Below are 25,808 nucleotides of genomic sequence, written 5' to 3'. Positions count from 1 at the left end.
GTGTTATCGGATAACTTGAATAGCGTTCGGTTAAGTTGACAGTGATATTAAACGCTTTCAAAAGGAGGAATTAGAACAGACTAGAAAGAATTATGCAAAAGGGCATGATAAGACATCAACACCCAGTCTAACTGTTTTCAACAACGCAGGATGTAACGGTAGCTCTCCTATCCTACTCTGCGGAGGTCGACATCCGTGTTCCCCCGCGACGGATGGTTGTCTCCCGCCAATCGGCCTGAAACAGGCTTGATCGTCGATAAGATATACACGCTTTTCTGTATGGAGTATGCACAGAGATAGTCTATGGACTTCGAATTGGTGTAACTATTCACTATCAAATTGTTCAAAGTCCAGAGCAGTCATCTGTCGAAGATATATAACCTAACGCCAACCTTTTACGATAGGATCAGTCCCATAACCACTCGTATTAATAGAGAAAGGATAACAGAGCGAGGCTGTCTAGAAGCTCACAATGGCGCCCAGCACGCAGCCGACGACGAACGTGTATATGCCCGACCTGCCGCCGCAGAAGCTCAACAGGCCCGTCGAAGTGAAACCGTCTCGCGAGGAGATTGCTCGCGGCCGATTCAACGACGCGAATATCAAGCTCTTTCTGTCGGGAATGCACCGCGATGGCGTGGTCATTTTGAAAGACGTGATCGACCCTGCCCATCTGGAGAAGATCAACGAGTTCATGACCCAAGACACTGAAAAAGAACTGCAGAAGGAGGATCTCTACCGGAACTTCGGAGTCGAGAACATCCAACAGGGCCCTCCGCTGGTGCCGTCGGAATACTTTTTCGACGACGTGTACTTCAACCCCATCTTGTTCCACGCTGTCACTTTGTATCTCGGGCCTGATGCCAAATGGAACATGATTACTGGCAACAATGCGCTGCCCCATGGCACTCACCGGCAGCCTGCGCACTCGGACGCCATGTGCAACCATCCCCCGGCCCCGTTCTATGCCATCGCCAACATCTACACTGTCGACGCCAGTCCTAGCAATGGCTCGACGGAGATCTGGCTGGGGACGCATCATTTTGACAATGAATCCCAGACCCCGCCAGGACCGAAGGGAGAAACGCACATTCGTCCCGAATACCTCGAGGAGAGGCAGAAGACACTCCCAGGTATACAACCAACCGTCAAGCGGGGATCCATCCTCTTCCGCGACATGCGGTTGTGGCACGCCGGGATGCCGAACAAGTCGGACGCGATGCGCTACATGATCGCACTGGGATTTTCTGCTAGCTGGTGGCATGGCAAGGCGCGGTTCCGGGTCCCGGCGAAGACGGGGGTGTACGAGCGCATTATGCACGGCACGAAGGGATATGGGATTATTCCTCAGATCGAAGAAGTCAGCGTGGAGGAGTACGCTAGATTGAGGAATGCTCCTGATTTCAACGATGTCGAGAAGATGACGTATGAGGGGGAGATTTTCTGAGAGTTCATATGCAGTTATCTGGCATCGAAATAGTTAAAATGTGATTGATGTTAGAATTGATGAATTTTGACCGCTTCTTGCCGCCTACAAAGTGAGCCTGCTCTAAATAATCTCGGAATTTATAAATGGCTGCTCCGCTTAAGCCTGAAACGACTGTCAAAGCCTACCTAGATTCCTCGCCTACTCTATTTAAAATTAAGCTGAAATATTCTCTCCTGCTCCTACTATTTATATAATTGAACCTTTCCACCACCATTGAGGAGGCTTTCCACCACGGCCACATCGGCCAGTGCTTGACGAGGCGACGCCCGTTCATCGCCTTGACCACGCTTGATGGCCTCGAAAAATCCCAAAAACTCCTGGGCCGTCCCTTCGCCGGCGATGATCTCCTCCGAAACAACTTTTCCTTGTTCGTCTTCTACCACAAGTTTGGTTCCTCCATCTGCGCCAGTAATGGTCAGACTTCCCTTCGTCCCAATGAAATTGTAACTATATTCGCCTTTGACGGATGCCCATGACATGCTTATTGTGCCCAGCGCGCCAGACTTAAACCGCAGCGCGCCTTGCACAGTGTCGAGCGGAGGCAGATGGTCGTACGTCTGCCTTGCAAAGCTGGCTGTCTCCTCGATTTCGTCGGAGGAGACATATCGGAGCAAGGCGATGAAGTGCACGCCACCGTCGAGAAGGAACCCGCCTTGGTAGTCGGGGACCTTGCGCCATTCCGTCTCATACCACTTGTTGCCCGGCTGCATGTTGCTCCAGATCCTGGCGTGAGCAGCGACCAGCTCGCCGATGGTGCCGTCGGACACGATCTGACGGGCCTTTTCATGCGCGAGGTCGAAGCGAAACTGCTCTGCGACTGCGAGGATGAGCTTCTGACTTTGGAATTGCGATTCATATTCGGCAATGAGCGCTACAGCGTCTTTGACGTCTTTGGCGATCGGTTTCTCCATTAATACGTGCTTGCCAGCGGCCAGACACTTCAGAACGACCGCCGGCTGCACGGTAGTTGGCAGCGCAACAATGACAGAGGTCACGTCGTCTCGCTGCAGGAGCTGGTCCAGCCCTCCGTTCGAAGGAGATCCATCGTGATAGGCAGCAATATTCTCTGCACAGAGACCGTCGAACTTCCTCGCCTCTGCCAGACACTCGGACGCTGACTTGAGGGACCGGGAATAGATGGCCACCAGGGTGGCTTTGGTTTTGTGCAGAGCTGGGAGGTATGCTAGCAGTTCATCAGTTCGTCTGCACAAGAATTAGGTGGAAAATCGAGGACATTAGTCCTCGTACCTTCTTTAGGATAGATCCCCGCTCCGATCAGAGCAACCCCATTTACTGCAGACTGAGCCATCTTGAGAAACCAGAGCAGGGAAGTTGTTCAAGAGATGGAGTCACATCTTAGGGAAAGCTATTGGCATATAACGTTTCACATGAACAAGACTAGACTACTGTCGAATGGTCTCATCCGGTGATGCGGAAGAAGCTCCTCCGCCTCGCAGCTTCACTTCCGTTCCCGTGCTCGGATTTGTGCCGAAAGACTGCGACAACAGTGACGGGGATGATAACATAATTCTCGAGGGAGACCTCCTTACTAAGCTTGAGTATTTATGTCTTGATTCTCCTTTGCGTGACAAACACATCTGCCTGCTGTCTGTGTCCAATGTGGGCCACTTCCCCGCATTCCCCGTTTCTAGTGTCGATACACTACTACGTACGACAGGATGTCGAAATAATCTATGCGGCGGAAGTCCGGTTGGTAAATGCGCAGACACGGCATGACTCGCACCGTCGAGGAAGATATGCGAGGACACAGAACGGGCAAGTGTATTCTGATACCTAACTCTGATGCTAACGACCATGGTATTGCGAGATATGGACCTTCGACAAGTACGCCCAATTCTACCTGAATAATGCCATCACTTTCCTTACACGAGATGTACCAGGACATACAAACCTTGTCCGTTACGGCATTTCTGTCATGACAACATCTTGTAGTACAAAAACACATCACAATAGTGGTGGGCTGGCATCGGTCAATCGTTCAGCCTGAAGTTGCCTGCTCCGCTCGGAATTGTGCCGACTGCAAGTCCTCCACGCTGATCATGTTCATACAGTATGCTAGCGTCGGTGTCAGTCGCACAATGCTGGACAATCTTTCCAATTCGCTGGGTAATATCTCCGTCAATCAACATTCCCCAGAGATCACTCTTTGAATGATCACAGAAATAGGACAGAACCCGGACGACCAGGATCCGCAAATATGGAAGCAGCATATATAGTTCCCATGGGGATACTTCATCACTGTCCGGCCCTTGACCCAAAATTTCCGACAATTCTGGCCAGGCACGATGAAGCCAGGCATCTATCAGTTCCTAGTGGGCTGCTTCGCCGCTCTGGGATCATTCCTCTTCGGCTATGATCTGGGCGTAATCGCAGAAGTGGTCGCCTCCAGGTCGTTCAAGACACTCTTCCTGCAGTCCGATGCCGATTCTCGGTCTGGGACGGTAGTCGCTCTCTTCACTGGTGGCTGCTTTGTGGGCGCTCTCTGCGCCGGATTCACCGACCGCCTGGGGCGTCGTGGGACGATTCTGATGGCCTGCTGCATTTTCGTCTGTGGCGGCATCATCCAGACAGCAGGGGTAGTCATCGCCATGCTGTACCTTGGAAGACTGATTGCCGGTATTGGCGTTGGCTTGCTCACAGTACATCTATTCCAAGACTAGCATGCAGGACTGGTGTTACTAACGGCTCCAATAGATGATTATCCCCATTTACCAAGCTGAAATTAGCCATCGACGCATCCGTGGCAAGATTACTAGCCTGCAGCAGCTCTTCAACGCACTTGGCCAGATATTTGCAACCTGGACAGGCTACGGATGCTATATGACCTGGGACAGTTCCGGGGATAGTCGAGAATGGCGTATCCCCCTTGCCATCCAAATCATCCCAGCCATCATCTTGGGTGCTTTTGTGTACGTCTTCCCCGAGAGCCCGCGATGGCTGTGCGACCACGACGGGTGGGAAAAAGGGCTGTCGAACCTGGCGCAACTCCACTCGCACGGCAACGTCCATGATCCCTACGTCATCGCGGAATACAACCTCATCAAGACCCAGATCGCTGAAGAACACCATCAGAAGAAGAAAACCTATCTCTATCTCTTTCGCGACTGGCCCAACCTCCGCCGCACGATCCTCGTCATGATGATCCAGGCCAGCTGCCAGATGACCGGCATCAGCGCCATCCAGTACTTCTCGCCGCAGATCTTCGCCCAGATCGGGATCCCGACGGGCACGACTCTGCTGCTGTCCGCAGTCAACGCGATCATCGCGTTCCTCGGGACAACAGTCTGCATCATGATCATCGACTCGGTCGGACGCCGGCTGATGGAGATCTACGGCGGGATCATCATGAGCGTGACATTCGCAGTGAACTGCGCGCTCATCAAGATCTTCCCGACGACGTCGTCCAACACGGGCGCGCACTGGGGGTTTATCGTCATGACGTGGGTGTTCAACTTCGTCTTCTTCGTCACCAGCGGTCCGCTGTCGTGGGCGATCCCGGCAGAGCTGTTCGGCACCGCGATGCGCATTAAGGGCGTGTCCTGGGGCGCCATGACGTCGTTCGCCTTCAACACGATGATCGGCCAGGTCACGCCCATCGCAGTGACGGCGATCGGATGGCGGTACTACATCATCTTCATCGTGTGCAATCTGACCAACACGCTCTTCTTCTGGGCTTTCCTTCCGGAGACCAAGGGGCTGAATTTGGAGGACATGGACGAGTTGTTCTACCAGTCGCCGACCTTTGTCCCGGGCTCTGATTGGAAACCCAGCTCGCATATTGATGCTAATGCGCAGAAGATTGCTGGTGTCGACGCGGCGGAGAAACCGGCTGCAATTCATATTTCCGAGGGCAGGGCAGAAACTGTTCACGTTCCTTGAGCAGAGTAGGCAGAAGGGGGATCAAATAGATATCGGATTCATTTCCAACTATTTCGATGGTATATTTGATTCCAAGGCAGTTCCCTATTGCAGTGAGGATTAACTTTAGGTAGACAACCACAATCTCTAGAATCAAGATAGAGGACAAGCCTTTATCAATGAGCAGGCAGGTGACAGGTCCGCATCTTTCACATCCAGGACTACATCATAGCCGTACCATCACTGCTGTGTCTTCGAATTGCTGATTCCACTTGTAATATTCAGACTTATTCAGACTGCGAAATGCAAATAAATGTGATGATAAAGTACAAACAAGGCCGCGCTAAAAAGCATGACGCAAGCTTATCGATAAGGCTTATTTATCTGCATCGGGCTGCAGAGCCTTCTGTGGGGTTGCTCGTCCACAAGCCTGGTTTTATAGGAGCTCCACGCAAGGTTTGTCTCTTACACAGCAAAAAACAGGAAGTATACAATCGAGAAAGCAGGGAAATGTTTTAGTTTCCTGGAGTCTGGCTTTGGTCGCGTGTACAATTCATATTCTTGCTATCTTACGTGGTCTGGGAAAAATATATATCTCTTCTGAATCCTAGACATAGCAGTCTCATATATGTGTCAGGTATAGCTAATACAGGACAATATCGATGATGTTGAAGCAGTCATGATTCTGATTTGATTCGAGCTTGATGCAGTCGTTAGGAGTCAATGGCGATATTTATTTTCATTCCAGATAGAATACATTAGGCTACTACCTCATCGAAATTCATATCTAATGAAAACGTCATTAACCACATAGATACCATAAATCGTAGACCCGCGAGGACACTGTCACTCTAGGACGTAAAATAAACATCCCTCTAATCAACCTCATTTCATCCAGTCATGCAGTTTTCGTTCAAGCTCAATCTTATCCCGTCTTACCGCCGAAGCAGAGTCCATAACCTTCAGGCGCACTGTTCGCTCTCAGAGGAACAAAAACGCGCACAAGAAGACAGTCACCAAGCCTGCAAGAGCGCCAATGCTTCCCTCGCCAATAGGACCAACAATCTTGTCTCCCGCAGATAATGAGTGGGTGGGACGAGGGCTCTGTGTTGCACTTGGTGGCGGGGAGGGAGGTTTAAGAAAGGCGGACGCGTTAAAGGGCACCGGATTCGGCGGCAGATCCCATCTATTCACGGCGGAGTAATAGACATCCCCGTTCGTGTCGACGTACAAATAAGTCGACTGAAAGAAGGGCTTTCCCAAGATCATGGGCGGCGTTGAGTTGTTCGTGTCTTTGGGGCCGGAGCATCTGCCGGGCGACGAGGTCAACTCGTCCAGGATGGGAATCTTGAATGGCGTGAACCAGCCGCCCGACATGTTCTTGACGTCGTCGTTGAATTCCAACGTGATGTTCCTTCCACACCATGCTTGGGACGGCAGGACCAGCTCCTCGCTGGAGAAATCAAGGATCGCCGGGGCCTGGGCGACAATGCCTGCGTCCATGGACGTGCCGAACGGGTAACCATCGAAATTGGGAGGGGGAGACAAGTCAGGCTGGTATTCATAAAGGCGAAGGGCAACCGAACCGATCGTCTGCTTCCCCGTCGACAAGAAGGTGCCCTGCCCGTTGCTGGTTTCGGGGATGATCGCCCAGCTCATCTGCCAGTAGATGCGATTCTCATCGTAGCTGCCCCCAAAGACCAGCGAGCCATTCCACTTTCCGGCGTATCCGAGATTCAAGCCGAAAGGAACGGTCGGGAGGGTTTCATTCGTAGAAGAGTCACGATGCAAGAAGCTGAGCGACGAGTTCTGGCCCAAGACCAGCTCGGTGCTGCCAGAAGCCATCCACAGAAGCTGGTCGCCGCTTCCAGACGGGGGCACGGCGTTGGCAAAGGTCGCAACACTGGACGAGGATTCTGAACCGCTGCTCTGGCTGCCATTGCCGACGACGATGGGAACAAGAGCAGGCGATGGTTTGCCGTTCAGCGAGATATTCGCACCCCAGGGGGACGAGGAATCATTGGTCGGTCCGACCAATGGTATAACCCAGGCGGCGTCTGTGGGAGTGGCCGATGCTGAAGCCGGGACAGTATTCATCGACGTCGATGAAGTAGTCGCAGATGACAGCGTATCTTGGGCATATATGAGATGCGCCAGCCCGCAGACGGCGATGGCAAAAAAGCGTCGTGCCATCGCTGGCAGTCAAGATGCTGTCTAAGGATCACTGCAGTGTCTTGCTCGAGGGAGAAGAAAGAGTGCTTAGTGAAGCTGAGGAGTCAATTATCCATCGCAGCCCGAAGAGACACAACAAGATAGCAGTCATGTGAATCCAGTCCGTTCAGCATTGTGCTTGACAAGGCCGTGGAGACGAGGCTCCAACTCTCCGCCCCATGGAGGCGATAATCGCATCCAGACGAGGAGTGCTGCCATTGTCAGATGATAGCAAATGATCGTCTGCAGAAACACCACGTGCTGGCGGAGGCTTCAAACACTATTTATAGCGAGGGTCGAGATTAGATTGAGCCATGCGATGGGGACGTCGATCAGGGACACTTCAAGGCGTCAGGCAGCGCGAAAGGTTTTAATGTTAAATCCAGCGTTGGGATCGGTGCTTGGCAGGGCTCATTGATTGGCCAGTATTGCTTTTCCGCCGATTCCATGCAGAAAACTCTCGGTATTTGCTTCAAAAATACCAAGAATAGCTAGATTGGTGCCAACAAGAGATCGTGGGCATGGGCACCTGCCTAGGAGGGTAGTCCGCAGAGACAGTGCTAACCTGGGAGTACTACGGAATAAACTAGGAATAAACCTGATGATACAGCTATATACAAATGGAAATCATGATATGACAGTCAAGAAAAAAAAAGCAAAAAAAAAAAAGAAAGAACGGAAAAAAGAAAAGGAAACTGCGGTATGTTTCCAGAACAACAATCGCAACCTCTGTAACAATAAAAAAAAAAGAAGAGAGAAAAGAAGTAGGGTCAGGATACGCGAAACAATTGGAAATTATCAACTTTAACAGCGACACAGTGGAGCAGCCAACAACTTTATACAAAAGCCGGCTCGGCATGCGCCTTGTCGAGAGTCTCGCACATAAAAATCAAGAGCATCGGAAAAATAGGGATATTAACGGTCCGACAGTTATGAGGCTGGATTGGGGCCAATCCTGCCGCGCTAAACGCGTGTATCACAGTCTCAACATGATTTTAATTCCATGATATCGCGACGACATCCTTGTGTGGAATGTTCATCGAAGACAGGCCACTACTGTCCTTAAAGTAGAAGAGAACATTCCGGATTTTGGAAGATACCCTTATTATTGATGATTCAGTTTCTGGAGACATACGAGAATTGCTATCGTGAATGCCTGCGCACGTACCAATTCATCTGCTTTTGGCATGTCGACATACGAGTCTTGGCTTCTTCTGTTCATGACCTGCCTGATCAGCCCCTCAGGAACCGTCGATCCTTCGTCGCCCACTAGTGCAGGATGAAGTCTGTGCAGCCAACACAACGGCCGTCCAAGCACATCTTAACAAAACGTCAACGGCCAAAGTGCCTGGCACGTGTGCGTGCTTCGAGAATCTCATAGGCGTCGAATGTATTCTAGGTCGTGTTCTAGAAATGGAGCGACCGAGATGTTGCATTGTCTTGGTGAAACAGCTGCTGTCGAGATGGAGCGTTGTCTCCTCCAAGCATCAGATTGTAGGCCTATATAGCATGACACACATGTCCATGTGCATGCCTGCTTCGCCAGGCACCGTCGCTCCTTGATTGTATCAAGCCACTCCCTTGCCCTTCACCTTCATTCATTGTGGCCAGTCATGAAAGATATAATATTGCAAGGTGCCCTCTTGACGGCCCTTGTCGGGCTGGTGGCAGCTGTCCCGACAACGCCCACGGCGAGATGGTCCAACTCGACCTCGTCGTCCACCAGCAGCAGTCACGCCAGCCCAGCGCCGTCAACGCCAACGGCAATCGCCGTTTCAGTCCCAAAGACAGCGAGCTCGAAACCGACCGGGTCCAGCAGTGTCCCTCACTCTGTGATCACGCCAGGCGTGTCGGCTGCATTGCACAAGCTCGAAGAGCAGCCTGGGTCGTCCAGCGGCGCCGTTCTCTTTTCCTCCTCGGGCGCGTGGTTGACGGTACCGTGTAATGCGCCAGGAATGACTGATATTCGATTCGGACCGGCAGAACGATGGAAGACCGCCGATGCTCAAGGTGCGCCGTTCCTCCCTCGTTTGACTGATGTCTCGTGCTAAATCAAAAATGCGCTGCAGAGGCGTGGGACCAGGCCATGGCTGGCTTTGTCAAGGATCTCGATACCCCTGGGAACCAGAATCAGACCTTCGACACCTGGGCGTTCAATGCGTTCCACTCTCGCGACTACCCCATGTGTTGGAGCTACATGAGCAGCAACTGCGGCACAGTGACGTGCGACGAAGCAGGAGGGTTGGCCGCGGGCTTTCTGATCCTGAACTCTCTGGCTGGGCTGCATAATGTACGTAGTGTACCAAGCTTTCCTCCCTCAGTGGTGGTGGTGAAGCCAGGCTGACGATGAGAACGACCAGGCCGTGAACATCGCATATCAAAGCTTGATGCTGGCCCAAGATATCGTGACGGACAGCATGGCCAGCTTCGTGAGCACGTTTACCAGTCTCCCCGACCAGACAAACTCGGAGGCCGTCAAATGGATCCTGGACTCGTTATCCTTTGTGGTTGGCATTGGATCGGCGTTTTCGTGGAACGTCTGTAAGTATCAAGCCCTCCACGAGTCTCCGATGGAAGGTCAGCGCCGCTGACCGGTCCGTTGCAGTTATCAAAGAGGCCAAGATCTTTTCTGGTAATGTTGCCTGGAGATATGGACATGACTCGAGTCGATCCTGACTGCGTTGCAGATGACAACTACCGGGGAGCATGGAAGGATATTTTCAACGGCGCCATAGCCTATGGGATCAACTTCGGCAAAGACAGCCTGAGGTAAATTTGGCCCGATGCGATTTGGAGACGTCAGCAGCTGATAGATCAATGCAGTGCGCCCTCAGACCCGAAAGCCACCCTTTCAGAGGCCTTGACCTCGATCCAGGGCGAGTTTTTGAAGGCCACCGTTGACAACCTCTCTGGATTCCTCGAGAACACCATGGCGGCCGCAGACCAGCAGACTCGAGACTACCTGACAACCATGGTCCAGAACGGCGATGCGTACCAGTTCCTGAATATGTCGTACCTTGGGAACGGCACTGGGAAGGCCCTGCGAGACGCCACCGTCCAGCTCATGTGGGGGAGGCTGATCTCGGTGGCGTGGCAGATATCGCCGAAGAAGATGAACCCGTTCATCCTGTAAGGCAGACCGATACACATTCTCCAGGCGTGGCTGACGCTCTCCAGGCGTGTCGATCACCGGGACTATAAATGCGGTTCGCCGGTCGAGCACACTGCAGGAGGGTTCCCTCTTGGGGACTATATCCTTCCCAGCACCGCGGCGAAGACGCAGTGGTGTGATCCACAGTAAGTCCTCTCTTTCTCCCCCTGATGTCCTGTTGATGCTGAGCGTGACCGTTAGGGGCAACACCTGGTTCCTCCTCAACGCCAACTATGACTGCGACCACGGCCGCAACACGCCCAACGGGTGCCTTGGGCAGGGCCAGTCGCCGATTCTCTTCCAGGAGCTGGCTGGCGGCACTACGGACACTCTTGATGGGAAGCAATGGGGTGGCATTACCTTGGAGTACGATCGTTCTTGAAAACCTCCACCGTCGCAGCAGAGGCTGACGTCTTGGGCAGGGATATCATCACCAGCAGCTACGCCGGATTCCTTGCCAACGGAGGCAAAAACGGCTATGTGAGTCTCGTGTCCTCGACGGATAGATCAACGGTGCTGACTGTTTGCGTTGCAGGGCCTGGCCGACAACACCTCGCTCGTCATCAACAAGGACTGGTCGGGCGTCGTCGACGGCGGACTGCCATTCATCGGCGGCATTCGCACGCCAGGATTCTTCAACTACACCATCTGTCTGAATCTGACTGAAGCGGTGGAGAACATCGACAAGAAGGTATGGCCGCCCTGCGGCACCGTGCCCAACTCGGACGGCGTCAGTCCGTCGGTCAATCAGCAGGGATACGCCCCGGGCTGGTGTGGCATCCACATTTCGCAGTATCAGAAGAACGACCTGGCCGCCAACCCGCTGCCCGAGTATCAGGCGGCCATCAGCATCTTTGACGGCGCTGGCAATGCGCTCGCCTATGCCACCAAGCAGCCCATCGACCCGGCAATCATCATCAAGAGCAAGCTGCCGTACGACCTGATCGTTGCCGACAGCAGCAAGGGCGACGACCTGTGCTTCTGGTATGGCGATCAGTACTGGTGCACCGACGACACGAACGTCCACCACTGCGTGATGGGAGGCTGGGATGGTGCGACCAAGGCGCGCCAGGGCAACTGCGGTTTCTCGTGCCCCAATCCCACGAGCAACCCGCCCAAGTCGGCGACGGAGCAGGTCCCCAAGGGCGCCGTGACTGCGTACATGGGCACGGGCACGGCGACAGCGACGGCCGTGCCGCCGGTCAAGACGTATGCCAAAGGATCGTGCGGACTGCACGTCCGGCAGTACCAGAAGAACGAGTTCGCCAACTCGCTCAACCCGAGCCCGGACTACGCGCTGGAGATGGCGCTGTACGACGGCAAGATGACGCTGATCGCGTACATGGAGAAGACGTACGCGCCGCAGGGCCAGTGGCTGAGCGTGCAGGGCCCGCTGCAGTGGCAGGTGCAGGCGTCAACGGGGGCCGTGGACAGCGATCCGGTGTACATGCGGTATGGTGCTCAATCCTGGAACTCGAACAGCAAGCAGTGCAGTGGCGATTGGTTCAACAATGGATACCGCGATATAGCGTGCCGGTTCGACTGCTAGAGTCGTCTGTGAGGATGTGATATGGATTGTTTTCGGCGGTTATGGTCGATTTTGGTATATATATGTACCGAATATAGATAATATGAGGCAGGGATTCTGGATACGGGATCAAGATAGATGGTAATGGATGAATGGATGGTAATAGAAATAAGGGTGAGCTTGTCAAATGTGAAACCTGTATATATACTTGGTCGCAAGACGTAATGAACGGTTGTCAGTGATGCAAATATAATATAGTAAACAGGTCTATATCCGACGTACGAATTAGTAAAAATCAAGGAATATATTTGAAAGGGGAAAAAGCAGCGCACGAAAAGAAACCCAGTGCCAAACACATATCTCCTATCCGAACTCCAAGTCCTAGTCAGACAGTACTATATCTCACCAGGTAACTCAATTGCCAAGCATCATTCCAGACCGTGACATCTGCGACGCTTGACTTTCATACACGTGGATCTCGAGCCTGACTTCTGTTCTTTTTTTTTAAATTGGGCAGTTTCTATATGCATTCTGTCCCAGAAATGCTTCTGCTGATATATGTTGGCTGTGGTGACACCTGTTCATTACACACCGCTCTTGTGTCTTGATTCTCTCCAAGTCAACCAATTTTAGCCAATTTTTGATCTTCCAGGACTTCGCGGTTGACGACTGGTATGAACTCCTCGGGCTTAGGGTTAAACTCTATTGATAGATGCATAGAGGCTAGATTGGAGGATTCGTGAACCCCTAAGATATCGTTGTCTAGAGGATAGGCTAGCCTAGCTACCTTCATTGAGGAAGTATATAATTTCTCGATATCAACCCTTCTGACTACTATCTGACAGCCTGTCAACTACGTCCTACTTCTTCAATACGTTCGTCCGCAACAGCCTTGGCAGGATCGTATTCGAAGCCACTGCGCTGTGCCAACCGGTCCTCAATATCAAAAAGACGGGACATTTCCTCCAGAGTGCGACCGCGAGTTTCAACTAGACGCAGCGTCAGTAACGTCTTGAATAGGCAAAGCCATGTCTTAGGATGGGACATACCCAACGCGTATCGGACGAAGATGAGTGCAAAAACGCAATCCCTGAGTAAATGATATACAGCCCCCATCCCACCGCATCCGCAATGGGCGGACTCGCCTGCGCGACGATGTAGCAGGCTGTCCACAGCGACGCCGTCGTGAGAGCATTCCCCTTGGCGCGCATCGACACGGGGAATATCTCTGCCGCGTACGTCCAGGACCCCACGCCCCAGCTGATGTTAAAGAAAACGTAGAACAGGTACGGGAACATGATGATGGTGTAGTTCGCCTTGTCGCCCGGGTGGTGCTCCGCGTGCCACTGCAGCACGGTGATGCCGATCATGGAGCACATCATGCCGATGGTGCCGAGCTGCAGCCACGTCTTGCGGCCGAGCCGGTCGAAGAAGAAGATGGGGATCCAGGCGAAGGCGAAGAGGACGATGCCGACTCCGCCGGTCGCAAGATTTGCAGTGCGAGGGTTGGTGATGCCGCCTCGTTCGAAGAGCGATGGCTGCAGAATTAGTACGAATCAAACCCCTGAAACTAAAATGCTGTGCTTACAGTATAGTAGAGAATCGAGTTGGTGCCCGTGATCTGCTGGAAGAACTGGATGCCCATTCCCAGCATGGTCACCCGCAGCACGGGCATAGTGAACATGTCCCTCCAGCTGGCCTTGGTGACATGTTTCTCGAAATCGATCGAGCTCTGGATCTCCTGCATCTCCAGTTCCGCCGCCTCGCTGCCGTGCAGTCTCGTCAGGACTTCACGCGCGCACTCATGGCGGTCCTGCGCCACGAGCCACCGCGGACTGGGCGGCACCCAAAACCAGCATCCGACGGCGAGCAGGATGGCCGGCGGGATCTGGATTGCCAGCGGAATCCGCCACCAGTCGTCGATCTCGAGGTAGTTGAACCCGTAGTTGATCCAGAACGCGACCAGCTCGCCGAAGCAGAGAATCATCTGCTCGATGGCCACGACGCGACCGCGGATCGACGGTGGAGACAGCTCGGCGACGTACAGCGGCACACCCCCGGCGCATGCGCCCACGCCGTATCCGAGCACCACTCGACCGATTGTCTGGACTGTCAGCATGTCTGGCTTTCTTTTCCAACAAAGTCCTTGGACGGAGGATGACTTACGATCTGCGTGACCGAATACGACGCCGCTTGGAGGACGGCGCCAACGATAAACACAACACAGGCGATGGCAAGCGTCCGCTCACGACCGATGGGATCCGCCAGATAGCCCAGGGACATGGCGCCGATGAAGCAACCGACGTCGTACAGCGAGACGACGGTTCCCGTGACCCCTAGTAGCGTAAGCATATATCTCTTGAAGGACTTCGCATTGTAGGAAGGACGAACAAGAATTCTTCGGCTGCATCAGGTCGATCCAGCGCTTATCAGCCACGATCACGCCCATGACGCCCTGGTCATAGCCAAACAGGAACGCGCCGAGCGAGACGAACGCCGTGACAGCGTAGAGGTAGGCCGCACTGCCAGCACGAGGCTGCAACGGGTCGACGCCCGGAGGCGGCCTAATGGGCTTGGACTGTTTGAGGGAGACCATGCTGGGTAGACATCAACGAGAGATAAAGTACAAGAGCGAGACGCGGTCGCAGCGGAGCTCTGTAGAGGATGCTTCGCAGGTTATATATACATCGCTCCATGATTAGGCACCTTATCACGTCGCACAGACGGCGTTGCTCCGGACGGAGAAGTCAGCGGGGGATTTCCATGATGAGTCTGGGGTAGCGAGCAACAAGCGGGGAAAGTATGGAGTAAGTCTGGAGTAAAAAAAAGCGGGTCTGATGGATCGAGAAGGGATCATCGTGATGGATCATCCGATTCCGGGGTAGAGCTTAAAGACTCGATATTGCATTTTTTTTTATGAAGTACTTGCACATTCGCCCTGTTTGGATACTGTAAACACATAAAGACGCCGGTATAGAATCACAATTCTGTCAAGTACTCTCCTGCAGCATAGATGTCGTCCCTCAGAACAACACAGACGGTGAGATTGTCCGACGACGATTTGGAGATTGGAGATTCAGTCGCTCAGCCAATCAGCATCCAGTATTACATTTGCAGCGGGAATGATTGCCGGATTGGGCGGATCCTCGGGGTGCTTTCCTTCCGCGCGCCCAAACAGGCAATTCGGGCCCGGGCCCGAGTCTCCGCGCGGGGAAGCCCAGCGGGGATAGTTGCCCCGTCGAGAAGAGCATTGCAATCCCAACTGCCAGCTGTTCGTGAAGCTTCCAGCCGGTCGACGCGATGCAAGAGTCTGCATGTGATAGGATGGGGACCGCTGTTCTGTCTCCAGCCTGCGAAAAGAGAAAGCGACACCGGTGTTGCGTTGGGCGTGTCGTCAGATATATATATATCCAGCACCTGCGACCATGTTACAACGCAGAGAAACCAGTTGTGAGAATAGTTCAGATCAGCCACCATGGGAATCCCGCTCGAGGTGTACGACCGTCTGGCCGTCAACGACGGTCCGTTGACCCCTGAAAATGTGAAGCTCCTGCGGCAGTCTGACCCCAGTCTGCCGATGGAGGAGCTCCGCAAGCGCTACGAGGAGGATGGCTACTTGTTTCTCAAGGGCCTCCTCCCGCGGGAGGACGTGCTCAAGGCCCGGGAGCGGTATTTCGAAATGATGGCTCCAACGGGCGTCCTGAAGGAGGGCACGAAGCCGGTCGAGGGTATCTTTAACGACAAGAGATCGCCCGACGACTTCCCGGGCATCGGCTCCGGCGCAGCGGGGATGAACGGGCGTCCTGGCGGTGAAAGCGCAGCGCAGTTCGTGGACCTGGCCATCGAGGCGCACTACAAGGACTGGTACGCGGAGGAGTTTTGCAGGCACCCGGCTTTGCACGACTTTGTTGCCAGGTTCACGGGCTGGGGAGAGAAGACGCTGGGACTGCGCCGATCTCTGCTCCGCAATAATGTCACCGGGACCAAGCCCATCGGGGTGCACTACGACCAGATCTTCCTGCGGCATGGCGAGCCGACCAGTGTGACGGCGTGGGTGCCCATTGGCGACATTAAGATCACCGGAGGAGGCTTGATATACCTGGAGAATGGTATGACTCTTTTCCTGAACGACCTGTCCATTCCTCTAACCACAGTCGTAGGCGATCCCGTGGGCGTCCAGATCGAAGAGGAGTTCACGCGCAAAGCGAAGGTGGCCGGCTTTACGGAGGAGGAGGCGAAGAGCGCGTTCAACAGCAACATGATGGCGACGGGCCTGCTGTCGGAGAAGCCGGCCGAGTTTGCGCGAGAGCACAACCGGTGCTGGCTGGTGGCCGAGTATGAAGCTGGCGATGTGGTCCTGCACAAGCCGCATATGGTAGGACTGTTTTTCCTTTTCATTTTTTCTTTATCTATCCTACCTGTTCGTGGACGCTGACACTTGCTAGATCCATGCCTCAACCATAAACAAGGACCCCGACAATGTCATCCGCCTGGCAACGGACCTGCGCTTCGTCGATTCGTCGAGGCCGTACGATAAGGTATGTTTTACTTCCACATATTGATGATATGATGCTGACGAGATGGCAGAGGTGGAACAGATACTACGAGGTGGGAGATGGTGTGTAGATGGATAGAATCGATGTTATCATAGGCAGTTAGCTCTATAGCCCTTGAATTTTATGAATGTCTCTCTCTCGTACCAAGATTTTATTTTATTTTTTCCCTTAATTTATACTTCAATATAAGAAGGATTCTGTAGAAGACTGTAGAAAGGTGAAGCGAAATTGTACCCTGATTCTCACGTAGGACCTCAGGGATAGTACTATCAGCATTTCAAACCATGAATCACTTGCCAGAAGGTCTGAGCTAAGCATATAGAATGCCAGATTCAGCTGCGGGGTGTGGAGTGATCTCTCCGCGGAACTCCGCACTTCGGCAGCTAAGCCGAGAATCCTCCAAGACAACTTCGACTCGCTCCAACGCGTGCTGGCAGAGCTCTTTCGACGTGTATCAGCAATAATGGCGACATCTGGGTCGAGAATTCGATGCTGGTTAGTTAGGACCTGTAGCATGCGCCTGGATCTACCTGCACGAAGCTGACAACCTGCTCAGCGATCCGTGCCGTCTCCTCCACTACAAATGTAAGCACCGCCCCGCCGCAGCGTTTTTGATACTGACAGTCATCGCCAGGCGACGGACGACTCCCGCAATGCAGCAGATGTGCGCGCACCGGCCGTGCATGCGTCCGAGTACGCAAGGTGCAGTTCCGGCTGATGAGCGGACCGTCGCGACGCACGCGATTCCCCCGAAACCAGGTGTGGCTTCGATTGCCGCAGCGAGGTAGACAGTCATTCCATGGATTAAACCTGCTGAGACGACATGAGTAACTGTTGATTTAGTGGACTTCGTGCTCGAGCCGGGGAGTAATGGACAATCCCCGCTGGACGGCGCTGCGGCGAATGGGTCTCAACGGTGGGAGAGTACGACGTCCCCTGAGTCAGACCCTGTCGCAAGCAGACACGTTTCGAATCATCTCGCTGGAGTACGAACAGATAATAGCGAGCAATCAAGGATCCCGTCACAAGGCCTTGCGAACCCCTCGCAGGTTGGCGAACCGCCACCAGCACAGACATTACCTGCCGATAATGTCCCTTTACAATTGACTCGCTCAGTGGGATATCAAATAGATGGCCGCAGACGTTCGAAAACGCGGACTTGGCCGCTGAGGGATCCGCAGGAGGCGCGTCTTCTGCAGCATTTTGTGGATAAAGTCTCTCCTTTCGTAAGTGCAGACCCAAACACAAGAGAAAGGAAGTTTCCTTAGTGGATGACGACAGTTCGACTGCTCTGATCGCGAGAGGCATTTTGCCATTCATGTCCCCCACCGTGCCAGATACTGCGAGACGCTGTTCAACGCCATTCTGGCCATGTCTGCACGGCATTTGAGTCGCACGACCTCATTCGATCCGTTTGTTTCGGATCATTACTACCACGAATGTCTCGAGACGCTCATCCCTGCACTCGACGACCAAGAGGTTGCCACGGATGACGATCTTCTCGCTGCGACGGTCATCTTGCGCCTGTTGGAAGAGTTTGACGGTAAGTAATAGGCCGTTTATTCTAGTCTACATGCTGATTATACGCAGTTCCAATCGCAGGATCCGATCTTCGGGGCCACTCCTTTGGGACGAAAGCATTCATCCAAGCCCAGCGAGCAGATATAATCACTCCCAGCCTCCGCCAAGCGACGTACTGGAGCGGCCTGCGTCAGGAGATCTACAGCTCCCTCAGCCTGCAACGCCCGCCCGACATCGAGCTCAGCGCGCACAAATCGGACATCAACCTGCTGGCCAACGACGCCGATGACTGCGTGTGGGCGAACCAGGCCATCGCGCACTGCGCGGACGTGCTGCTGTTCTGCTACGGAGAAGCGCGACGCTCGGCGACGGTGCATGCGGAGCTGCTGAGGGAGAATCGGCGGTGGAGGGAGAGCAGACCGCCGTCGTTCGACCCGTACTTTGTGGATGATGGGGACGCGGTGTCTCGGACGGGGTTTCCGGATATCAAGATGCATGCTGATTGGCATGGTCAGTCCTGTCATCTCATTATCAGACTCTAGGATTCTCTTGCTCATTGATCCTGCAGCGATAGGGAATCAGTACAACAGCCTAGCGCGGATCTTGCTCCTTGTGCATGATCCTACGATTCCGACGGTTGGACCACTTCGGAGGACGGCCATGGAAAGAGTGGATGTAAGTGACTGTCCTTATCAGAATTGTCATTCCACTGCTAACAAGAAGATTTATTCCAGGAGGAAATTAAGGCAGAGGTATGGACGATGTGTGGTGTCGGCATGTCCAACGCGTCTGCACCGCCTGCGATCATCACGGCTTGCATGGCCATCAATCCATGTAAGTACGATGGACTGTGTATACAACAAGCATGGTCTAATGCGCTACAGGCGGCGATCGATTCACCGACAAGCAGCAGCAGAATCGACTGATGGAGGTCCTGGTCCGGACAGACGCGTTGCATGGCTGGCCGACGCGTGCGATACAGGAGCAGCTGCGCGAGACGTGGGGATGGAATTGACGAGAAAGCAGTATTTCTCATCGGTTTTGACATGTTATCGAATGGATATTACGAATTGCATACTGCAGACGACTGTCTAGCACATGTCTTTATTGGTCTATTCGATGTGCATACATCAAGTCTATGTCTGAGTCTGGATCTCCTACTTTGGAACATACTCCTTGGTGATCTCAACTACGGTCCCTTTCTCCAGTAGTTTCTCCAGCTGATCTACCGCTGGAACCGTCGGAGGACTGGACGAGGCTGTCCTTACTGCAGATGCAGGCCCAGCCAGAACAGCGCAGGCAAACACAGTAGGGGTATTCGCCTGCACATCGCCTAACAACTGCGGCACGAACGTCCGAGGGAACATGACGTTGGTATTTCCATGTGGAGCAATGACTCTGGCAGACCGTCTTGGGGTCGACGCATCGACGATGCCGCTGAAATCGCCCAGCGTGCTGATGACCTGTGCGGACGCACTCTCGGTAGAAATCTCGTCTCTGGCAAAGTCTGTCCGAGGTGCAGCAAACCCGCCCTCGATCGTGGACAGCCTTCTCGCGGAGAGGATGCGATGCACGCGGATATGCCACAGCCCGCTGGGAACGAGCCACGTCTCGATTTGCACGTCGTCCCACGGACGCCATCGCGAGAACAGGACGTCACCAGCCAAGATCGCCGTATCGCAGTGTTCTCGGACTCTGTAGTGTCTGCCATCGTCGCTCAGCGCAATCATGCTGTCGAACGCGCCTATACTGAATCCCAGCGCGTCACTTTCAACGCTGAAGCCGTAGCGCGACGAGTATGCGAACTTGTTGTACTTCTCCGGAATTCCGCGCATCAGCTGCGGAGTTCCGGGCCCGGATACCAGCATGACGGTATGATCAGGCTGGTGCATGAAGACCATCCCCACGATGGGGTCCGTGTAGACAGCATCTCTCTCCGGCATCGGCAGCTCCTCGGCCGTCCAGAACGGGTGGTCTGCCGGGAGAGACAACGGCGCGAAGGCCTTCATCGCCCACCACGGCGACCCCGTCGAGCTGTACCGCTCCGTGAGGAGCTGGTTCGGATACGCATATCCCAGCGTTAACAGCCCGTCGTCCAGCCTGGATATCGGCTGCGAGGCCCACCACCGCAGGTTCCGCAGATACAGCCCCTTCATGACACCCCACGGCAGGGCCTCCTCGTTCGCCACCGCCAACGCGCCCCAGAATGCGGCGACTGCGTGGCGGTAGATGAGGCTGCGTCCGTACGGCACGTTGGCACCGGAGTCGGCAAACCAATGCAGGAAGTGCCGCGCAAACAGACGCGCCCGTTCGCGGAACCTGTCACCGCGGGCTTTGTCTCTCGGTCGATGGACGGCGTATATGAGGCCGTAATAATGCATCGCGAACGGATTGTAGTAGTCGATCCGTCGCGTGTCGCCCTTGTCGCCGCCGTCACGGTACCATCCGTCGCCGATGTACAGGCTCTCGAGATCGCGGAGGTATTCCTCCGTCATGCTCTCGTCGACGGGTACGCCGACTCTCTCGAGACCGAGATCGACGATGATGCGGAAGAACTTGTGGTTGTTGTTGGCATGGCGCGTGTTGCGGCTCTGCAGCAGCCACGCAGCGACGTTCATTTTCGCCGTCTCGTCCAACGGCTCCCAGATGTGCTCTGGCACGAACAGCAGGGCGTACCCGAGCGCCGTCGCCTCGACGTGTCGCTGGTCCATGTCCAGCACCTCACCCCAGTACTCGGGATGGGCAGGATCGGTGCCATTCTTCAGCCCCGTGCGATACAGCTCCCAATGGTCGAATTGCGAGCCGCCCGCCGCCAGAGGCGCGAGGCCGAACAGTGGCCTTGCGAAGCCCTCCAGGTCGCAGGCCGCGCGGTCCCAGGTCGAGCCCGACGCATCGAGCTGGACGCGGGCTTTCCCCGGCGAGAAGGCGGGGAGCAGCGGATTGAAGAGGCTGTGGACAGCGACGATGACGTCGTCGCGTGTCCGGAGGGGGTTGCCCGCGAGGGGATTCAGTTTGGAGGGGGGGATCTTGCTGGAGTCGATCATGGTGATATAATATCAAGTCTGTCTGTTCTCATGGAATGAGAATGAGAGAGTATATACTATTATTGACAGACATGACAGAAATGCAATCCATGAGCTTCCAGTGTTGCTTCGCGCGGCCTTCTCTCCGCCATCGTTCAGCAGTCTAGACAGGCATCGATCCGGCTCGTTCATCCGAAGCGACTGTAACCCGGAATTAGGTGACGGCGGGCCACTGCAGCGGGCAGCGGAGGAATGCTCGGCCGGCGGATGTCCGCTGCGATAAGCATGTCTTGGCGCCGCAGCAAGCACGCGATTGGAGCGGCGTCTAAGCCAAGCAGGTCGGGCCATGCCACGCTCCCCATGGGGTAAATCGCGGGGAAGCACCCGGACCAGGAGATAGGCCATTGAGCTATTTTATACTGGCCTGTGCCCGTGCAATCAAAGACTTTTTTTTCAAGATGTGAACGACAGAAACTATCAGACAATCAGACATCCATCACCAGTTACCAATGCGTCCGCAACAACCGTCCGCTGCCGGCGTGGGCGGCGTCGTCCTCCGCGACATCCTCCCCAAGCGCGACAAGATGTGGTGGCAATACAAGTCGCTGCTGACGCTCAACCTACTGCTGCTCGGCTGCATCGCGTCGGACGTGACCAACGGCTACGACGGGTCGATGCTCAACGGGCTGCAGATCATCCCACAGTGGCAGGACTACTTCGGGCACCCCAAGGGCTCGCGGCTGGGGCTGATCACCAACGGCACGCGCATTGGGCAGGCGGCGGCGCTGTTCGTCGTCAACCCGCTGATCCAGCGGTTCGGTCGCAAGAAGCCCATCGCCATCGGGTCGGCCATCATGCTCGTCGGCATCGCGCTGCAGACGGCCGCGACCAATGTGGCCATGTTCGTCATAGGCCGTGTGCTGATCGGCTTCGGCAACAACATACAGCAGTCTGCCTGTCCGATCCTGATCTCGGAGCTGGCCTATCCGTCGCAGCGGCCGCAGATCACTGGCATTCTGAACGCGACGGGGTCGCTGGGCCAGATCCTGGCGGCGTGGATCACGTACGGCACGGCGTTCATGGCGTCGTCGTGGAGCTGGCGCCTGCCCAGTCTGCTGCAGGCCGTCACGTCCATCTTCCAGATCATCATGACGTTCGTCATGCCCGAGTCGCCGCGGTGGCTGGTGTTCAACAACCGGCGGGAGGAGGCGAAGCGGATCCTGGCGAAATACCACGCAGACGGGGACGAGAACTCGCCGCTGTTGCAGTTCGAGCTGGCGGAGATCGACTACGCGCTGGAGCAGGAGAAGAGCGAGTCGCGGGCGTCGTGGCTGGAGTGGTTCCGCACGCCGGCGAATCGCTACCGGTTCTTCGTCATCCTGAGTCTGGGGTTCATGATCCAGTGGTGCGGCAACGCGCTGGTGTCGTACTACCTGCATCTGGTGCTGGACTCGATCGGCGTGACGGGGACCAAGACGCAGCTGCTGATCAACGGGGGGTACACGATCGAGGGGCTCGTGTTCGGCATCTTCTTCTCGCTGATGATCGACCGGCTGGGGCGCCGGATGATGTTCCTGGGCGGCATGGCAGGCATGTTCGTGGCGTATCTGCTGCTGACGGTGTGCACGGGTATCAACCAGAGCCACAACTTCTCGAATCCGGGGCTCAGCGGCGCGACAGTCGCCATGATCTTCCTCTTCGGCGCGTTCTACAAGATGGCGTCGCCGACGCAGGAGCCGTACTACATGGAGATCAGCCCGTACGGACTGCGGGCGAAGACGCAGGTGCTGAAGCAGTTCGGTGACACAGGGGCGAACCTGTTCAGCGGGTTCGTCAACGCGATCGCGCTGGACGCGATCCAGTGGCGGTACTACATTGTGTGGTGCTGCGTGCTGGCGAGCAACTTCACGGTCATCTACTTCTTCTTCCCGGAGACCAAGGGCCTGTCGCTGGAGGAGGTGACGCAGATGCTGGACGGGAAGACGCATACGAAAGATGCGCCGGAGGATACGGAAGGTGGCAATAGCAAGGCTGCTGTGGAGGTGGTGGAGGATGTGAGTCGGGCTGCGTGATGCAACTGTATGTAGGTTGCAAATATGTTATTGAGATTCTCCTGTTTATATGTGCGGATATGAATATAGTCGAAATGTATTGTACACAGCATTTTGCGCCGAATAGATGCCTTAGTAATAACAGTGGTTATTCCACTTTGATTATTTTCATATTAGCTGATGTATCAGATGTCATTGCATGACACAACGTATTAATCAATTTAAATTTTAAAAAAGAAGAAAAGCTCATAAAAAGGCCCATCTTAGAAAACAGAATAATAAGGAATAGAGTAAATAGAGAAGTCTCCTGATACCTTGATTAAGAATAGAGATAATTACAACAACAGTGTGATGATATAATTTCAAACCCCCGTATCACATAAGTTGCTCCAAAGGCCAGACAGCGCCATGAGAAAGTACGTGTTAATCGACCAATGCTTATCAGCAATAATCTGCTTTTAGCAGCTATTCCTCGTAATCCCCGAATACTGCTACGGACGTCGGGCGAATGCTCGGCCGGCCATCAGCCCGGGCATTGCATTCCCTCCGGGGTAATCTCCGCTGTCCCCGCGGTCCACTCTACAGCTGCCAAGCATCTTTACAGATGGTATACTCAGATAATTACATTAATTGCATATTCAAGTCAGGTTATTTTGATTGAGTCTGTCTAGATAGATATTCTGCATGTGCAGCTCAGTGCCTTGATATAGACTACACGATTGATCTACTCTAGCACGCAGTCGGACAAGATGGGTTCCATTGGGGAAACAGCTAATTCTCTGTCTAATGGCGCTGGCAATGGCAGTCTCTCTCCCGCAGCGGAAAGGGAAAATGGCATCGCTAAGCCAGGGCCCCGGATAGATGTTCAGCTGCGAGAATTATACGCCGAAAGTCATGCTGCCAAGGTTTGGAGAGTGGCCACGGAGATGCTGAAAGAGGATGTAAGATCACTGATCTATGCTTCTTCTTTATTTTTATTGTTATTGCGATGCTGAATTGCTACAGCCCAGTCTCTCTCGCTTCCCCGAATACGTCCCGTCAACCGGCGACACCGCAGGGCGATATGCAACAAGGGAAGCCAAATTCTGGACCTGCGGCTTCTTCCCCGGGAGCCTCTACACCCTGCTAGAGCGCTGCGTGCGATTTCCCAAATCCCTCCCCTCGCCCGGAATCGCCGACAGAAGAGCGCTGCATGACCAACTGCTGCAGCTCTGCCGGAGCTGGTCGGCGCCTCTGCACGCCATGGCCACTCGACGAGACACGCACGACCTGGGCTTTATCATCATGCCTGCGTTACGGCTGGACTGGGAGCTGACGGGGAACCGGCAGAGTTGGGAATCCATCCTCACGGCGGCAGAGAGTCTGGCGTCGAGGTTCGACGAGCGTGTCGGCGCGATCCGCAGCTGGGATCAGTCGTTCAGCAAGAGATACAGTATCACAGACAAGGAGGAGAACTTTCTCGTTATCATTGATAGCATGTGCAGTGAGTCATACCTCCCATTTACACAGGACGTAACTCGCTGGCTGACGGATGGCAAGACCTGGATTTGCTGTTCTACGCCGGCCATCACAGTGCCAACCAGCGGTTCATCGATATCGCAACGAAGCATGCACACACCGTCCTCCGGTCGATCGTCAGGAAGGACTGGTCGACCTTCCATGTCTGCAATTTTGACCCGAAGACAGGAGCGATCCAGTCGCAGTATACGCATCAGGGGTACAAGGACGACTCGACGTGGAGTAGGTACGTGCTACCAACACCCATGACATCGATAAGTGTCCTGTTTCTCTAGCGTCCGCTAATTCTCTGCGATGGCAATGCAGAGGCCAAGCCTGGGCCATCCTCGGCTTCACGCAGACCTACCACTGGACCAAGGACCCTGTGTTCCTGCAAGCAGCGACCTCGCTGGCAGACCACTTCCTAGCGCGTCTGGCAAAGGCATCGCATTCGCATCCGTACGTCCCGGCGTGGGATTTCGATGACCAGACCAGCACTCCCCCTTTGCGTGATACTTCCGCGGGGATGATAGCCGCGAATGGGCTGGTGCTGCTGCATCAGGCGCTGGCACAGAACAACACTCCTTCAACGTACCTCGACGCAGCAGTGCGGATCGCCAGGGAGACGATCGACCTCTCGCTGGCCTCTGACACGGCGAATTTGGCTGTCGAAGCAACCAACGGCACGATCCACGTCGTTGCGGACGAGGGCGAGGGCGAGAGCAGGTGGGATTCTATCCTGAAGAACGCGACGGCGAACAATAATGAGTTTGCGATCATGCGGTATGGCGATGTCGGGCTGGTGTATGCGGATTACTACTTTTTGGAGTTGGGGAATAAGTTGTTGCGGATGGGGTTGGCGTGATTTTTTTTTACCGAAGATAGATATTTCTAAAATAAGA

General features: G+C 54.4%; 10 protein-coding genes across 10 annotated transcripts; 4 read left to right on the top strand and 6 right to left on the bottom strand.

Annotated features, from left to right (window-relative positions):
* Window positions 1-472: 472 nt before the first annotated feature.
* T310_5782 (uncharacterized protein) lies at window positions 473-1,447 on the top strand (the record flags this gene model as incomplete). The annotated part of the gene is made up of 1 exon (XM_013471371.1): window positions 473-1,447. One exon carries the CDS (start codon window positions 473-475, stop codon window positions 1,445-1,447), a length of 975 nt encoding a protein of 324 aa, XP_013326825.1.
* A 224-nt stretch (window positions 1,448-1,671) lies between these two features.
* On the bottom strand, window positions 1,672-2,798 carry T310_5781 (uncharacterized protein; the record flags this gene model as incomplete). The annotated part of the gene is made up of 2 exons (XM_013471370.1): window positions 1,672-2,672; window positions 2,738-2,798. 2 exons carry the CDS (start codon window positions 2,796-2,798, stop codon window positions 1,672-1,674), a joined length of 1,062 nt encoding a protein of 353 aa, XP_013326824.1.
* Window positions 2,799-3,846: 1,048 nt separating this feature from the next.
* Window positions 3,847-5,287, bottom strand: T310_5780 (uncharacterized protein; the record flags this gene model as incomplete). Its single annotated transcript, XM_013471369.1, has 2 exons — window positions 3,847-4,155; window positions 4,223-5,287. 2 exons carry the CDS (start codon window positions 5,285-5,287, stop codon window positions 3,847-3,849), a joined length of 1,374 nt encoding a protein of 457 aa, XP_013326823.1.
* Window positions 5,288-6,349: 1,062 nt separating this feature from the next.
* T310_5779 (uncharacterized protein) lies at window positions 6,350-7,561 on the bottom strand (the record flags this gene model as incomplete). The annotated part of the gene is made up of 1 exon (XM_013471368.1): window positions 6,350-7,561. One exon carries the CDS (start codon window positions 7,559-7,561, stop codon window positions 6,350-6,352), a length of 1,212 nt encoding a protein of 403 aa, XP_013326822.1.
* A 1,631-nt stretch (window positions 7,562-9,192) lies between these two features.
* On the top strand, window positions 9,193-12,279 carry T310_5778 (uncharacterized protein; the record flags this gene model as incomplete). Its single annotated transcript, XM_013471367.1, has 10 exons — window positions 9,193-9,589; window positions 9,649-9,869; window positions 9,940-10,120; window positions 10,185-10,211; window positions 10,267-10,348; window positions 10,403-10,708; window positions 10,757-10,876; window positions 10,932-11,096; window positions 11,153-11,210; window positions 11,266-12,279. 10 exons carry the CDS (start codon window positions 9,193-9,195, stop codon window positions 12,277-12,279), a joined length of 2,571 nt encoding a protein of 856 aa, XP_013326821.1.
* A 598-nt stretch (window positions 12,280-12,877) lies between these two features.
* On the bottom strand, window positions 12,878-14,854 carry T310_5777 (Sugar transporter; the record flags this gene model as incomplete). The annotated part of the gene is made up of 6 exons (XM_013471366.1): window positions 12,878-13,045; window positions 13,123-13,269; window positions 13,308-13,796; window positions 13,847-14,362; window positions 14,425-14,594; window positions 14,650-14,854. 6 exons carry the CDS (start codon window positions 14,852-14,854, stop codon window positions 12,878-12,880), a joined length of 1,695 nt encoding a protein of 564 aa, XP_013326820.1.
* Window positions 14,855-15,733: 879 nt separating this feature from the next.
* T310_5776 (uncharacterized protein) lies at window positions 15,734-18,877 on the top strand (the record flags this gene model as incomplete). Its single annotated transcript, XM_013471365.1, has 7 exons — window positions 15,734-16,633; window positions 16,704-16,796; window positions 16,846-16,876; window positions 17,328-17,399; window positions 17,658-18,040; window positions 18,096-18,357; window positions 18,405-18,877. The coding sequence occupies 7 exons, from the start codon at window positions 15,734-15,736 to the stop codon at window positions 18,875-18,877; spliced, it is 2,214 nt and encodes a 737-aa protein (XP_013326819.1).
* Window positions 18,878-19,492: 615 nt separating this feature from the next.
* Window positions 19,493-21,379, bottom strand: T310_5775 (uncharacterized protein; the record flags this gene model as incomplete). Its single annotated transcript, XM_013471364.1, has 1 exon — window positions 19,493-21,379. The coding sequence occupies one exon, from the start codon at window positions 21,377-21,379 to the stop codon at window positions 19,493-19,495; it is 1,887 nt and encodes a 628-aa protein (XP_013326818.1).
* Window positions 21,380-21,978: 599 nt separating this feature from the next.
* T310_5774 (uncharacterized protein) lies at window positions 21,979-23,522 on the bottom strand (the record flags this gene model as incomplete). Its single annotated transcript, XM_013471363.1, has 2 exons — window positions 21,979-23,307; window positions 23,349-23,522. The coding sequence occupies 2 exons, from the start codon at window positions 23,520-23,522 to the stop codon at window positions 21,979-21,981; spliced, it is 1,503 nt and encodes a 500-aa protein (XP_013326817.1).
* Window positions 23,523-24,158: 636 nt separating this feature from the next.
* On the top strand, window positions 24,159-25,771 carry T310_5773 (Glycoside hydrolase family 88 protein; the record flags this gene model as incomplete). Its single annotated transcript, XM_013471362.1, has 4 exons — window positions 24,159-24,350; window positions 24,415-24,892; window positions 24,949-25,153; window positions 25,234-25,771. The coding sequence occupies 4 exons, from the start codon at window positions 24,159-24,161 to the stop codon at window positions 25,769-25,771; spliced, it is 1,413 nt and encodes a 470-aa protein (XP_013326816.1).
* Between the last annotated feature and the right edge of the window lie 37 nt (window positions 25,772-25,808).

Source organism: Rasamsonia emersonii, assembly GCF_000968595.1.
Source record: "Rasamsonia emersonii CBS 393.64 chromosome Unknown ctg1118621760326, whole genome shotgun sequence".
Classification (NCBI taxonomy): domain Eukaryota; kingdom Fungi; phylum Ascomycota; class Eurotiomycetes; order Eurotiales; family Trichocomaceae; genus Rasamsonia; species Rasamsonia emersonii.
This window is presented reverse-complemented; position numbering and strand designations above follow the sequence as displayed.